General features: G+C 39.1%; 1 protein-coding gene across 2 annotated transcripts in view; it reads left to right on the plus strand.

The window, feature by feature from the left end:
- ATRNL1 (attractin like 1) overlaps nucleotides 1-15268 on the plus strand; it is a 779266-nt gene extending 763998 nt beyond the window's left edge. For both annotated transcript variants that reach the window (XM_047073493.1, XM_047073492.1), the window contains one exon: nucleotides 13035-15268. In XM_047073493.1, the coding sequence (XP_046929449.1) occupies nucleotides 13035-13159 (125 nt within the window). In that variant the 3' untranslated portion in view covers nucleotides 13160-15268. The remainder of the gene's footprint in view (nucleotides 1-13034) is intronic.
- The last annotated feature ends 444 nt before the right edge of the window (nucleotides 15269-15712 follow it).

The following is a 15712-nucleotide window of genomic DNA, read 5'->3' on the forward strand; positions in this document are numbered from 1 at the left end:
CAGCAAAAGAGATTTATCAAGGATCAATTTGGCTGCGACACATCTGTTTTTGTTAAAATGCCTTTGGCCATTAAGTTATCTGTAATAACTTTTGGTAAGGTCTGAGCAATTTATAATAATATTAATGGAAAAATCATGATTCTATATAGCATTTTTTCTCTTCCGTTTTATCTAAATGGCTAGAAGTGGAGATTTGCATAATTTTATCTAGTTTTTTCCCTCCCATTTTTGTAATGATCTGAGAGTTTTGTATAGAAGGCATTAAATTGATGCTGTGAACTTAGAGGAGTAGAAACACCACCTTGGACAATACTAAACTTCATATGTTTTTAGTTGATAGCTTGTCTTTTAATACTCATTGTGGTATATATGTGTTATGTGATATTTTAAATTTGAGTCTATCTACTGTACTCTCATGTATTCTTATATAAATGCTACGGAAAGCAGCATGATTCACAACACCACCCAACACTCTATAACCTTGATTGAGAATTATAATCTAGTTTCTTATAAATAGGTATCTGAGCTCAAAAAAAAAAAAAAAAAAAGGATTTGTGTATTTGTGTTGACTCTGACTTTGCAAGGATCTCCAGAGAGAGAGAGAGATCAGAACATGAAAGGTAAACTGATTTTTCCTTTTGGGAAGTGGTTCATTCAAGACCTGAAAGAAGCTTTGGATAGGACTTCCAGAGTTGATTTAAAAATACTCAGTGTCTCCAAAGACATTCAGGGAGAAAGGAATTGCTGATGCTTTGCTGCCAAGCAAGTGTGGTAGCTGTTTCAATTTTTCATCAATACTGTACCCACAGCCACAGATATTAAAGCCCGTTTATAGACAGTGTTGACCAAGGTACTGAGCAAGATGCTCACTGGTGTGGCTCTCACTGTTTGGGCATAAGCACGTCAGGCCTTAAGGGGGGCAAGGTGGCACCATGCGGGACACTCTCCGCTGGGCCACCTTCTCGGACAAGAGATTACTTATAGTTACACTGGTGCCGCGGTGGTCCCTCCCTGCCCCGCTTTTTACCCATGCTCCACTCACTGTCTTCTTTGCGACTAAGCGCAAGGATTGGAGAAACCTAAAGAGGCCAGCCTATACTTCTGACTGCCTTTAAGGTAAAACAACACCGAGACTTCTGATCAGAATTCACTTCCTTAGCACCACACAGCACCGCGAGACATCCTTTAATCCTCATTCAAGTCCTATTTATTGATTACCTATTTTAGACGACGCATTGGGATATAAAGATGCATAAAAACATAGCTCTTAAATTTAAGGTGCTCCCAGTCTTGGAGGTAGGCAGGGTTAAAATACAAAATTGTATTATAACATAAAGGGTTAAAAAACTAAATTTAAAACGAAATCTGTTCGGTTGCCCAGAGATTTCTGGGCAGGTTAATCCCACCTGGTCTTGGACACTGCCCATTCTCCTGACCTCCCTGATATGAAACTTAGAGCCAGTTCCTTGATTAGTGTTATTGGCATCATAGAAGCCACACCCAATGGTCAGTACAAACCATACCTGCCAGTACTGGTGAGGTTCTCACTCTGGTAGAAGTGTGTCCACTCCTTCAAAGGTCCTTAACCAGCCAGAACAGATGCACGTTTCCGGCAAGGAAGTCCTTGGACCCATCCAGTCCCCTGACTTCACAGTGATGCTCGTCGTATCCTACTCTGCTGCCACTCAGGAACATGTACGACAGAGGGGGCTCGCAGTGGTGTCTGGGTCCTTGCTGTTGGCCCACTCAAGAAAGGCAGCTGCAGTCATAAATTTGTAGAGCCTGAGTGACCTTAGGAACCACCTACTCCAACTGCCTTCCAAGAGAAACCTCTCAAGGGACATTCTGAATTTCAGATCAAGAAAGGCTTGGAAGCCACAAACTCAGCTGGCTTATCGTTGTCATGGAAGTTTTTGGCTATTTGTTGCAAACAGAAACAGCATCCACAGGTTATAACTAGTCTCTGGCTAGTTTTCTTACAGAGTCTGTGGACAGTCTCTGTCCTGCCTTCCTCTTACCTCTCCGGATGTACTGTCTTCTCATGGGCTCCTCTCCTCCATTGCCAGTGCTCTCCTCTCGGTCCCCCCTCCTTCTTATCCCGTTCTTTCTACCAAGGGCAGACTTATCCACCCCGGTGGCAGGGATCTGCACCTCCCTCCCTGGGGAATAGTACTTGCAAATGGCATTGAGGCAGAGTGTCATGAGCTTTCCTACCCTCTTGTCTCCCACCTGCCACCTAGATGTCAATGCTCAAGGCAACCATGGAAACCCCTGACTGAAGATGGCAGAATCCCCATCAACCTTGGTCCCTGAGTAACTACATAGAGCAGATGCTGCATTCACTACCTCCTCCTTCCCCCACATGTGTCCTGACACCTCAGGATTGGATTTTACATAGTGAGAAATGAACTATCGTGTTCACCTGCTGATATTTGAGGCTTTATTGTAACAGCTGTTACCTATACTAACAAAGTCTTAAGATGCCATCCGTGTAAAAACCCTGGGTATCTCAGGGCTAGACTTTATTCCTGAGCTTCCCACCTGCATTTCTAGCTAGATATCTCCACTATGGTGTCCCACGGGTCATCCAATCTCAGTAGGTCTAGCACTGAACAAATTAGCCACCACCTTCCTTGGATATACTGTTCCTCCTTCATATACCAGTGAGTAGAATTGGTATGCACTTGGCCACTCAAGTATGCACTGGCCGTGCTCTCTCTCAAGCCAGAAAGCTGGGAGTTGTTCTAGATTCCTCCCTATTTTCATCTCCCATATTAGTCTCTCCTAAAACATCTGTCCTGTTCATTCTTTATCTCTCTCTCTACTGCCATTTTCCCGTCTGGTTTCAATAATCATAGCCTTGTCCCCAACTCCCATCCGTCTGTGCTACCGCGAGGGGTGTCTCTTTGAAGTAACGATCTGGCTATGCCTCTCCACGCCTTAAAATCATTTCAAGGCTTTTTATGTCTTGCAGATTAAACATCTGTTTCCAAGTTTGGTACCTAGGGCTGTCTCACGGACCCCCTTATGCTTTCCACTCCCTTCTTTCTCACTAGTCTCCCTTTTGAACCTGCGGTACACTCGTAGCAAATGTCCTGAAGTTGCAAATGCCCTTGCTCTCCATGCTGGTGAAGTTCTAGTTCCCTCCAGCCAGAATACGCCACACTGATCATGCCTGTGCTCTTCTTGTGAGTAGTTCTTTCTTGTCTTTCAAACCTCAGCTCAGAAACCACCTCCCCTGGGAATCTTTGATCTCCACCCCCCACCCCACCCCCAGGAAGTCTCCTCTTGACTTTTTTCCCCTCGTGCCTTGGGCCTACTTCATAGAATTTGTCTCGGTGTGATTATTAGCAAATGTGGGAGCTCTTGCATGGTTGCCGAGCTTGATGCTGTTTGATAATGACTCTTTGACAACCACCCTCAACCACACTAGCTGTAATATACCCTCAACACATGTTTATTGATTTAACCTGTGTTGTCGTCCACTCCTATCTACATAAATGGGTAAAACAATGCACATCATGTGCTGAGGGCAATGCCTGGCATAGAGTAAGCATTCAGTCAATGTTAACAGAATAGGGTTTTTTTATTATTATTTTTATTACCATCAGCATTAATTAAAGCCTTTGATCTTAACTGATTTCACACCCCTAGCAATTTTTGAATTGGGTTTTTCCCCCCATTTGGTTCAAAATCATTACTCATTTATACTAAAGTAGAAATTTCCTTCTAATGGTATAAACTGAGTAGAATTCAAGTCAAAGAATTGGGAGGCTTGGTCTCAGGTCCCACTACTACCACTAACTGTGTGAGCCTGAACTAGTCACTTCATCGCTCTGTGCCTCATTTGGGCCATTGGGGAAGCATAGATAAAAAGAAGTTTCTGGGACATCTGGGTGGCTCAGTTGGCTAAGCATCCAACTCTTGATTTTGGCCCAGGGCATGATGTCATGTGAGATCAAGCTGTGCATCTGGCTCTACACTGACAGTGCAGAACCTGCTTGGGATTCTCTCTCTTTCTCTTTCTCTTTCCCTCTGCCCCTCCTTGGTTCATGTACTTGCTCTCTCTCTCTCTCTCTCTCAAAATAAATAAACATTTTTTTAAACAAAGAGTTTCTGGACACACTTCAGCAGAATAGTCTTGAGAAACAACCTAGATACTCAATGTAAAAGCATTTATTAACTCTAAAAAGTAGGGAGAAGTTCATTGTTAGTAGTATGTCCAATAATACAAGCAATATTAATGTAAACAATGCTTTCACTATTCAGTGTTGTCATTCCTCTATTTTGCCATTATCATTTTCAATTGTTATCATATTCTCTGATGAATGGGCCACACATAGAAGTCATCTCTACATCTATGAGCAAATTCTCAATTTTATTTTCCAAGGTATCAGAATAATTCTGGTTTGAGGACTAAACATAGTACCACCTCACTGGCAATGTTGTTCTATACTGATGCTATCTGTGAGTCTTTGAGTCCACCTTTCCATCAAATTTTGTTCTTTATTTGGCATTCCACACAGTAAACATACTCGTTGTTGAATGAATGAATGAGTGAGTGAATGCTATTAATGGATAGAGGCAAAGCCTTTTTTTTAATATTTATTTATTTATTTATTTATTTATTTATTTATTTATTTAGAGAGCAAACATGAATGAGGGAGGGGCAGAGAAAGAAGGAGAGAGAGCAACCCAAACCATGAAATCATGACCTGAGTCCAAACCAAGTCAAATGCCCAACCGGCTGAGCCACCCAGACACCCCAACAAAGTCTTGGGTTCCCAGTGTTTTGTCAACTGCTTCCTAGTTGACTTCAAACTTCTCACTTGATGATGATGATGATGATGATGATGATGATTGACATTTTTGAGATCTTATGTGTCAGGCACTTTCCTAAGCCCTTCACATTTAATCTTTGCAATAACTCAGTCAAAAAAAATACATGAGTTTGATCTCCCATAATGGAAGCTCCATGGAATATAGAATCTTTTATGTATTTTCTGTCTCATCAATTGCTAAATTCTTAGAGACTCAGAGCATTGCCTGGCATATAGTAGGCACTCAAGAAATTATAGTTGAATGAAATGATTTGCTCTTCACTTTCTTGATACTTTGGAGTTTTTGGACATTTGCAATTTGATTGTGATTTCTTACTAGTAGTAGTAGTAGCTGATTTACTATTGAAATTATTAACTATCTTTTTATAACACTTTACAAAGTATTTTCACATATAATCTCATTTAATTTAAAGCAAACAATGACATTTTACTACTAGAAACGCTAAAATTCAATGTCTCTCCCTAGTGGAAAATAAAATATTACCATTATTACAAAACTGCTATAGTTTGATTTTTCCAGTGATCAGTAAGCACTTTAATTAATTTGAAGATGATTGGGGCTTAAAATTAAGAATTATCATATATCAGATTTTTTTTAATTGAAGGAAGAAATTGCTAGAAAATATTTCCCCAGTTGGCTTAGGATGAGGGAATTCTCAGTTGGAAAGTACTTAACATTACTTAACAATGTGAAAGGGTAGCTGCAAGGCTGATGCATATAATGTTTGTGCCTCTAAAAAAAAAAAATCACAAAATATTTTAAATGAATTAATAAGATTTTTACTAGGTAATTAAAATTTGAACTGATAAGATCTAAAAGAAGCTTTACTTGTTGAGAAGCGTGAGGATTTGCATTACACAATGACTTGAGACAATAACGTCCATGATTTACTCAGCATACTCTTACCAATCAGAAAACAGTCCCTAAACAATTTAGGGAATGCTTGGCAATGTTATAGAAGGTGGCATCTGTGGTGTTAGCAGTAGGATTACATTTCGTAAAACTTGTACCATGTGTCTTTAAGTGAAATTTTACAACATTATGATGTGCTAAAGGCCAAACAAAATCGTATAACCAGAATGTGGTTAACAATTTGTCTTTAAGTATTGGCATCTCTAGTTGCCATTGGTTTTTAGTAGGTGAAGGGAAACATTTCTTTAAACTCTTCAGACAAATATGACTAGTCCATTTGTCATTCCAATGTTTTCAGTACTTGAAGTGTTTCAATTTTGGTTCAACAGTGTAACCTTTGGAGTTTTGCCTAATAATGACTTCAGTTGCACTGGCCTTCCAACAGATCAATTAAAGTGGAAATGCATATTTTCTAATTATGCATCCAGCCCCACTTGCATCTTGGCAAGGGTGGCCACGCCGAATGTTAAATGAAGTCTGCACATTAGCTAGCGTCAATGCAACATCAAAGTTTCCCAAAGTCACTTTCTTAATCATGTGAAGGATAGCCAAGACTCTGATCAGTAGCATGTAGCTGTATACAATCAGAGGGAAAACATTTAAACATCCCAGCATGGTATTTCCATTTAAATCTGATTACAGTGAAATAAAACTGTAGCCATTAAAGGTTTAGAAGAACTACAAATACAAGCCATAAAAGAAGACAGATAGTAAATGAGGTAGTAAAACATTTCAGCAGGGCAAACAGTTTACAGCACTCATTTAGGTCATCCCGAAGCAGACTGTGCAATTCACTGCAGACCTTGCACCATTCCCTGAGCTCCACTTAAACCTGCAATTAACCTTTCACGCCTAATGAAGCTGTTTTCCTGGAAAATTAAAATATATAGTGGTGCCTGCTTTTACACAGACTTGGGAGGAGAACATTTCAAAATGAATGACTTTTCTGAGGCTTTGTTCAAATGTAAAATGGAAGTGCTATGTTTGTGTATAAAGTGAGAACGTTCTTTCCAAGGCAATTTCACTTGATGTGCAGTAGTTTATTACTGTACTTATTAATTGTTCCGCATAATTGTAAAAAAACACACATCAGTAATTTTATGATTAGATTGTTACTGCTGGAGTCTACTAATACCATTTCCCTTCCATTAGGAAAAACTAGAGTTTTACTAAAGACAACTCGATTCCTGCCTGATGTTTCTCCTTGGTGGTTTTCATTGCAAATTTAGTGGTTTGAAAAGATATATTTACCATTTAAATATTTAGCTGTTAGTCATTTGTATTGCTTTCTTTGTAGGGCATGTCTGCACGTGTTTATTGAGAGCCTTAATTCTTAATTATAGAAAAAAAAAGTCGTTGTTATTGTTTTTCTCTGAGAGTCCGAGGAAAGGTCTGATTTGGGTATATCTTCTGCTTATTTACCAAATACCTGTGGTAGCTCTTGGCATCCAAATCAGTAACTACTAACTTGTGCCCCTGTTCTGAGGGAAATCTACATGGCCCCAAAGGAGTCTGCCTCCTTCGTAGCTTGCCCTGCCCTGTCATCCAGAGCAGCCATGGGTGATGTTCCACGTTAGCAGGAGCTAGTTTGAAAAACCACAAGGCCATAGCAAACGGGACAGGAAACAGAAGATGGTACCTTCTTTCTTATGAGGTTTATAATTCATATTTAAATAATCTAAATGTCATAGTGTCTGGTGTTTAAGAACTCAAAGTGCAAAAAGGTAAAGTTTATAATAAATATTTAAACCCCAGCATTTTTATTGAGTCTATGGGCATATTTTGATGTAAATTCTGCTAGCCTGCAGTGTCTGTGCATCATCTTGACATGGTAAATGAAATTCCTTTAGACCACCAGTCTAAAATAATGAATTGTTCCCCCAGTTAATTGTATTGCTTTGATAACAAGGAACTGTGCTAGGTCTAGAGAACACAGTAAGTGGATTTCATCAGATGATTTGTGTGACGTTTTGAAAAATGATCTTCTGGAGTGACCTGATTTTAATGGAACGCAAACCGCAGGCAGCCTGTGCCACTGCATCGCATCCCACTGCAGGAAGGGCTTCCTCCTATGGCACCGGGAGCGAGAGGGCATCACCAGAAAACCTCTCCCTGGGGGGGGAAAAATTCCCAGGGGAATCTAAACGGGAGAAAGTGTTTGCCTCGAAGGGCAACATGGATAACTTATTTTTAAGTTGTTGTTGTTTTATTGATGCTTGTTAAAAAAAAAAAAATCCAGGAAAGATCTCAAGCTACCTTTTTGTCTCTTCATCACCAGCGTGAAAACAAGCCAAGACCAACCAAATAGCAAGTGAGGCTATTTACTCAGAACTCGCTACAGGAAGGGAGTCAGTCATCCACCATTGCTCGCTTGCATTTTGGCAGACCCTTAAAAATAGGCAAATGGGAACCTTTTATGGTGGAAAAAAGAGAAGGCTTCAAGTGCGCCCTGATGGGAAGCAATGGGCACCGGAAAGCCGGAGGCAGGTTAACTGGAAACGGATGTGCTATGTGATTGGTTAGAGGTGCATAGTTGCCTTTTTCTGATTGGTCTTTATTTGGAAGCAGGGACAAAAATTAGGGAAGTTGTGAGTTATTAATCAAGTTGGGTAGGTGGGGCCCGTTGTTATAGGGTAATTGTTTGACTTCCTAGATTGTTACTAGACATAGGGGTCTGACTTGCCATCACACGGCGGGCTGGCTTCCTAGTCCGGTTGTTGCAGATAAGGGTGTGCTTGCATGAGCAGGTTGCTGCAGTTTGAGGGCCAGAGTTCTGTTTTTATCTTACGGTCTGGCCATTGTCTATTTATATGTTCAGTCTCTCACCAGCACGTACATGTTACATGCGGGGAGGAGTCATATTGTTTTTGTTGTTTTTTTTAAAGAGCTACTGAAAACTTTTTTTTTTTTTTTGTAATCAATTAAGACGCCCTACAGGTGCGCCTGGGTGGCTCAGCCGGTTAAGTGTCGGACTTCTCAGGTCATGATCTCACGGTCCGTGGGTTCGAGCCCTGCATCAGACTCTGTGCTGATAGCTCAGAACCTGGAGCCTGCTTCAGATTCTGTGTCTCCCTCTCTCTCTCAAAAATAAACATTAAAAAAAATTCCCTACAATAAAGTGTATTGAAGGGCAATGATAGAACTTTATCTTCTTTTAAAGCATCTTCCACACACTAGAAACCTCAGGAACAGCTTACTCTTGTGTCCAGGGCCTCTTGTAGGTTGACTGAGGATGTAGCAATTTCTGGGTGGTTGTTGTTATTTTAGAGTTCTCCATATATTAAAATATGCAGAAATGCAAAATCAGTAATAAACACCTATCCCCAATAATTCGACACTTAAACATATATGCATGCAGTTATTATGATTATTATGCTGTTCAGAATTAAATTACAGTATTATAAAAAAGAATAACTCATGGTGTGCCACAAGCTGTGTAGTCCTGTAAAGGACTCAAGCTTACATCTAAACGAAAACATCGTTTGGCCCATCAGGAGGATGAGAGCTGGGCGGTGGCCCTCAGAGTGTCCTCGGTGAGCACATGTGGTGGACGCCCAAACGTCACTGCCTTCAGGAGTCCAGGGTTTCTTGCACGCACATTGCCATTTATGCAGGATCTGTAAATGCAGTTGATTGTTCCATTTTCATAGAAAAGAACAAAAATTTGTCAAATTAAACATAAGCATGATTTGCAATTTTATTTGTAACTTAAGCACTGAAACGTGGCTTATGATTTATTATTTCCAGCTGAATGTGTTTCCAAGCTTACAAATCATTAGCAAACCCAGGATATTTATGAGAGACACTACTTTAATTAGGCTTTGGACTGCAAATACCCTGAAATACAAAGGTACAGTGACAGTTTCGGATTAGCATAGAATTTCCTGTTTTGGCAACTCACACTGTTTACTTCTCTCCTGGAATGTATCTTCTGTAAGGAAGCAGCATTTGCAGCCACGTGTAAATGGAAAAGTATTGTTTTTCAGGGCTCTTTTGGACTGGGTCATGCAGTGGTTTAATGAATAACACGATTTCGTATTGAGATGCTGTGATCATTGAAATTAGTGTAAGTGGTCTCCGTCTACATTAAAGGAGACATACATTCTTTGTCATATTTGGCTGTCTCTGCATAAGATGGTGCCAGGAATGAAATAACAGAAGGTTGTGAATTATGACCGAAGTGTGCCAAGAGATCTGCAGAAACTTCAGGTCTGCCTGAACCGAACTTTCAGTTAGCACAACCCTGCTCCGTGATTCTTTTTTTAAAAGAAAACATGTGCTTCAGCTTCCTCTCCTGAAGAAATAACAAAATAACTGTTTCCTACAGCAGAATAAGTGGTTAAAACGTCTTTGTTGGCCACTTCAGAAGTCCATCTGTGCTCTTCCAAGGTCAAGAAAGCGATTTTTATTTAAACTTTGAACCTTTGAACTTGCATTACCTCTAAGAAGTTTGAGTAATTGTTTATTATCCTGAAAGAGCAGGTTCTTTAACAGCAACCCTGAAAAACTAAATATCGGAGATTGTCAGCCTAGCCCGTGATTACTGTAACTTTTTAGTCCCTTCCCTCCCTAGCACCATTAATTTCTCCTTCTCTACAAATACCTTCTCTTCTGTTTTGGAAAGTACCTAAAACTCTTTTTTCCCTTTAAAAAAATATATGCAGGGGCGCCTGGGTGACTCGGTCAGTTGAGCATCCAACTCTTGATTTTGGCTCAGGTCATGATCTCACAGTTCATGAGATCGAGCCCCACATCAGGCTCCATGCTGACAGGGTGGAGCCTACTTGGGATTCTCTCCCCTTCCCTCCCTCTGTCTCTCTCTCTCTCTCTTCTCCTCCCCCACTTGCATGCATGCTCTCTCTCTCTCTCTCTCTCTCTCAAAATAAATAAACATTTAAAAATATATATGTACTCGGATAATTCTATGTAGTCACAGATTTCATCTGACCTGTTGCTTCCCCTGTGCACCAGTTCCCTTATTGCCAAATGGCTTGAGCATGGGACTCTTCCATGCACTGCCACATTTCCTCTCACCCCATTCCCCGCTTAACTTGTGGACTCCCTTCCTCAGTTAGGTATGGACATGACTCAAAGATCATCAAAATCTTCTTTGAGGAAATCGAATGGACTCCACATCCAGCCTCACTGCTGGCCCATTTGGTCCCTCTGCAGACTCCTTGAACCCTGTCCTCCTTTGACTTCTACAATACTGCCCTAGGCTAGTGGACCCTCCCCTTACAGTGTCTGTTTCCCTTGGCATTTCTTTCCGTTCATAAGCCTCTGGAATTCTATCCTTGCCAGGTCAGAGTTGAGGCTTACCTAGAATAGATTGACCCACAAGGAGTAAAACAATTCAGTGACATCTTACATAGCTTAAGATCCAAAGTGAGGCCTTTCTCTAAGAGCATCACATAGAGGAGATGCCTGTGAGGGCTCAGGGTTTGGTTCAGCTCTACTCAGTGTCAGGTCTTCAAGACCCTGGAGACAAGAAAATGAACCAAAAGTCCTTTAGTGACCTCTTTAAAGCAAGCAGCCTGTTCTCTTGGTTTAGTATGGTGACTTGGCACATTTTGTTTTACTCAAGAATTATATGGGACTCAACAGAAACTAAAATGATTCATGCGTAGCTATGATAAACCAGGGTATCTGGTGGAGCCATTGCTTTTACAAGTTTAGAAGGCATTTACTATCCATCAACATATTACCAAGTGTTCTCAATCAGGAGACTAAATGATGTCACAAAACAGAATTCTTTCAATTACCTGTGATAGCTAGAGACTTACTTTTGTGTTAATAGTCTGCTGATCATACTCAAGATTGTTTTCTTATGTGTACAAAATATCAAGTTGTCTCTTCCATGTCTGCTTGTGCATAATATAATTCTGCCTGGGTGCTTTCTTCTTAAAAGCACTTGAAAAAAAAGAGAATGAACGACAGGCCACAGATCTGGAGAAAATATTTGCAAAACACATATGTGATGAATTGCTGCTATCTAAAATATAAATGAAATCTTAAAACTCAACAATAGGAAAACAAAAAGCTCAATTAAAACTGGGCAAAAGATCTGAACAGATACCTCACCAAAAAAATATGCATCTGACAAATAAGCATATGAAAAAAATGCTTAACAGCATATGTTTTTACAGAATTGAAAATTAAAACAACCATGAGATACAGTTACACGTATTAGAATGGCCAAAATCCCAAACACCAACAATACCAAATGCTGACAGAGATGTAGTACAATAAGAACTCTCATTCATTGGTGGTGGGAATACAAAATGGCAGAGCCGCTTTGGAAAACAGGAAGTTTCTTTCAAAGCTACAAGCCAGACTTACCATGTGATCCAATGATCATGCTCCTAGGTATTTATGAATTGTTAACTTACTTCTACATAAAAAAATTGCACATAGGTATTTATGGCTGCTTTATTTATATTTGCCAAAAATCGGAAGCAGTCAAGATGTCCTTCATCTTGGGTAAACAAACCGTGGTACATCCATACAATGTATGGATGAATGAATATTATTCAGTGATAAAAAAAAAATGAGCCATTGAACCAGAAAAGATATGATTGAAACTATATGATACCCCAGAAAAGGCAAAACAATAGAGACATTAAAAAAAGGTTAGTAATTACCAGAGGCTCAGGGGAAAGAGAGAGATAAACTGGTAAAGCACAGGGGATTTTTAGGGTAGTGAAATTATTCTGTATGATACTGAAATGGGGAATACATGACATTATGCATTCGTCAAACCCCATAGAATGTACAATACAAAAAGCGAATCCTAATGTAAACTATAGACTGGTTGATAGTCATGTATCAATACTGGCTCAATTTTTCTTTAAACCTAAAACTGCTCAAAATTAAAAAAAAAAAATCTTAGCACAATGGTTTTTATTCTACACACACAAAAACAACAGTAACACTGAAAATTCTTCGTACATCTAGTACAAACTTGTGTTCAGACACGGGAACTAAGGTGTGGAGTTACATCCATGGTTGCTTGTGATATTTTTGTCACATACTGAATTTAATTATCCAAAGTCAAAGTCAGTTAACTTTGTTAGATCCTTGTTCTTCTTCATGTGTGAAGTTCATGTGTCTAAGTTGAAGAACATTTTAAGTGAAGGGCACGGTACGTAATAACTTCCAATAAACAGCTAAATATTTGATGACTTAATATAAAACAATGAAAATAGAGTGCTAAGACACCACTGTCACTATCCCGGAAAGGTCTAGCCACGTAGTTGACTGATTTTCACCTTTTCTTCCAGGCCTCGCAATTGCCAGTGCCCTAATAGATATTTCACAACAGAAGCCTTCCGACAGTAAAGACAAGACTTCAGGAGTCCGAAATCGAAAACACCACCTCTCAACACGTCAAGGAACTTGTGTCTGAGAAACAGAAACGACTCCTGGATATTCCGACGTGTTTGATTTTGTAAATGACTTCCATTCAGGCTGGTCTATGGCCTCAGTTTTTATGGAGGCAAACCTGTGTATAGTTCCAGAGCTCAAGTACACTTCCCTCCAAATGGGCGATGACTCAAGTGGCCAGAGAATGTCCGTGACTTTTATGAAAGTGACAGTACTGAGGGGCGACAAAGTCAGTTTTTACGACTCTCCTAGGCTTATCATAGATAACATTTAAATACTCCAGAAAAAGATGTATATTGTTTCTTAATGCAGATGGAAAATATGTGATTCCTATAAACCAAACTGTTTATATCCTAGGACTTTAAAGAAAGACATTTTATAATGCCTGAGTGATGAGAATTGTACAATTTTTGCCTCATAAGCAAACTTAAATCACTTCTATATGAACACGAAATGAACAAATCGCAATGGCTTTAAATGCTGTTTTATCTCACTGTAAATGTAAAAGCAAGATTTTGATTTAGCGGGATGTAGGTAATGTATTTAAATATTCCACATGACCATATCATGTCCGAACTCAGTTTGAGAATGGGACAGTTTCCCACCTAACTGGAACACAGACCAAAATGAGACCATTTGGATGGATGGTAAATGCAACTTCACAGGAGGTTTTATTAGAATTCCAAGTGAAAAGGACATTCCTGTCATCCACGCCAACTGCCTCACTCATTATCAGAGCTGATAGAGCATGGAAAAGCCTGTCCAGCAATCAATTTTTTCCCTCCTGCCAAAAACCCTGTAATACCAAACCTGAAGAGAGCTGAAATAGTTATTTTACAGTGTGCAAGCTTCAGCTCTAGTATGGTAATTTTTTTTTAATTGCTTAGGAGTCATTGGATCAGACCTAAATGATTCATCTGCATTTTTGTAAGAATGGATCAGCTTTGGTTGGCCTTCCTCTCCTAGCTGCTCGATTTTATCTACCTTTTACAAATATTATGGAAGTATTTTAGAGGTGACCACTCCAAAGTTTTCACATGATCCAGGGTCCTCCTTGCCAACTATTCACTTAGACTACAAGTGGGGACAAGCATTTGTTGGCAAGCATCTACAGTATTCTTATTTCTAACATAAACACATTGGTGTCATGAGAGCAAGTTTCTAGTTTAAAAAATAAGTTCATCAATGCCCATATTTAGCATATTCTTCATGACTCAAACATGTGAGTTATGGCAGAAAGCAAAAATGGTATAGAACAGCCTTCACACTGGAACATAGATTTATTTGTGTCCTAATTTTGACTATAGTTCACTAGAACTCAGTAGCATTAACCAGACCTTGTTTGGAATTAACAGTTTCTTAACTGTAGTCAGGGTGACTACAGGATATGTGTAGAAAGCAGTGACAGAGAGACCCAAAGCTGCTTTATACAACATAGTTTTGTTCAATATGAAAGCCATTTACACATAATTGATGTTTAGTACTATATATGTACTTTTCATGTTCTTTGGATTTCTGGAAGGTAATGACACTTTACTGTTTACAGCTAATGCATAGTTACTTGCATGCTGTGGTTGTACAGTAGCGGAATATGACCCTATTGTGATATTCAATGTTTATTTCATAATACCATTATACATAGTCAGCTTAATTTGATGAGGATCGAATGTAATATATAACAGGAATGACCATACAATAGGTAGTTGCATCGTATATAAGATTGCTAGGTTGCATCTAACCATGCCTATCACTGTTTTGATAATTAGACATTTATGAATTATAGTATATATTCTTTATGTTGGCATGATAATTTTGCTATTTTCTATGCGTTAAAAATAAGACTAATTCTTAGAGTAATTTTATCTATAGCCTGTGGGTTTTTTTGGGAGAGGGGGTGGCAGTGAAGCTGGTTGTTTTTGCCTCCCTGTGATATTTTATCTCTCAAAAAAAAAAAAAAAAGGCAAGGAAAGTTTGTAAACGTCTCCTAGAAAAACGATCAAGTAATTTTATTAGCTTCTTTTTGGACCCTTTAAATGTTGCTTTTTCTCCTGGAAAAATAAATTGGCAAAACTGGTGACTACAAAAATATAATCATTTAAAAATAAAATGCCCGATTTGTTTAATTCTCTAACAGTTGTATGAGAGAAAGCTTATGTAACAAAACACAAAAACATATATAAAATCTATTTCAGCTGTCCATTTAGAGAGGCCAAGCAAACAGTGTTACAAAGAAAGAATTGCCAAGCTGTATCCACCTCCAATCCCACTGGGTTCCTAAAACTTGAAAATTTGAATTTTAGAGAGTTACGGGACATAATGCAATGTGAAGTTAAAGTCATACTATATCTTTCTGGGCCAAATATTGCTACCTCCGTGACTACTTTTACAATATCTTCTCAACGTATCAAAGCTTTTTACTGGCAGCAAAATTCTTCACCCTCAGGTAAAGTGGATTGAAAAGACCTTAGGGATTATCACTTTGTATTTGTGTCACAGTTTTTTTGTCCCCACATCCCAAACACTTTAAATTTAGATGCTACCTTTTTTTTTTAAGTTTTTAAAATCAATTCACAAG

The sequence above is a fragment of the Lynx rufus genome, unplaced genomic scaffold, assembly GCF_022079265.1.
Source record: "Lynx rufus isolate CCGP_SWC_20201006 ecotype Redwood Valley unplaced genomic scaffold, mLynRuf1.p SCAF_11, whole genome shotgun sequence".
Lineage (NCBI taxonomy): Eukaryota > Metazoa > Chordata > Mammalia > Carnivora > Felidae > Lynx > Lynx rufus.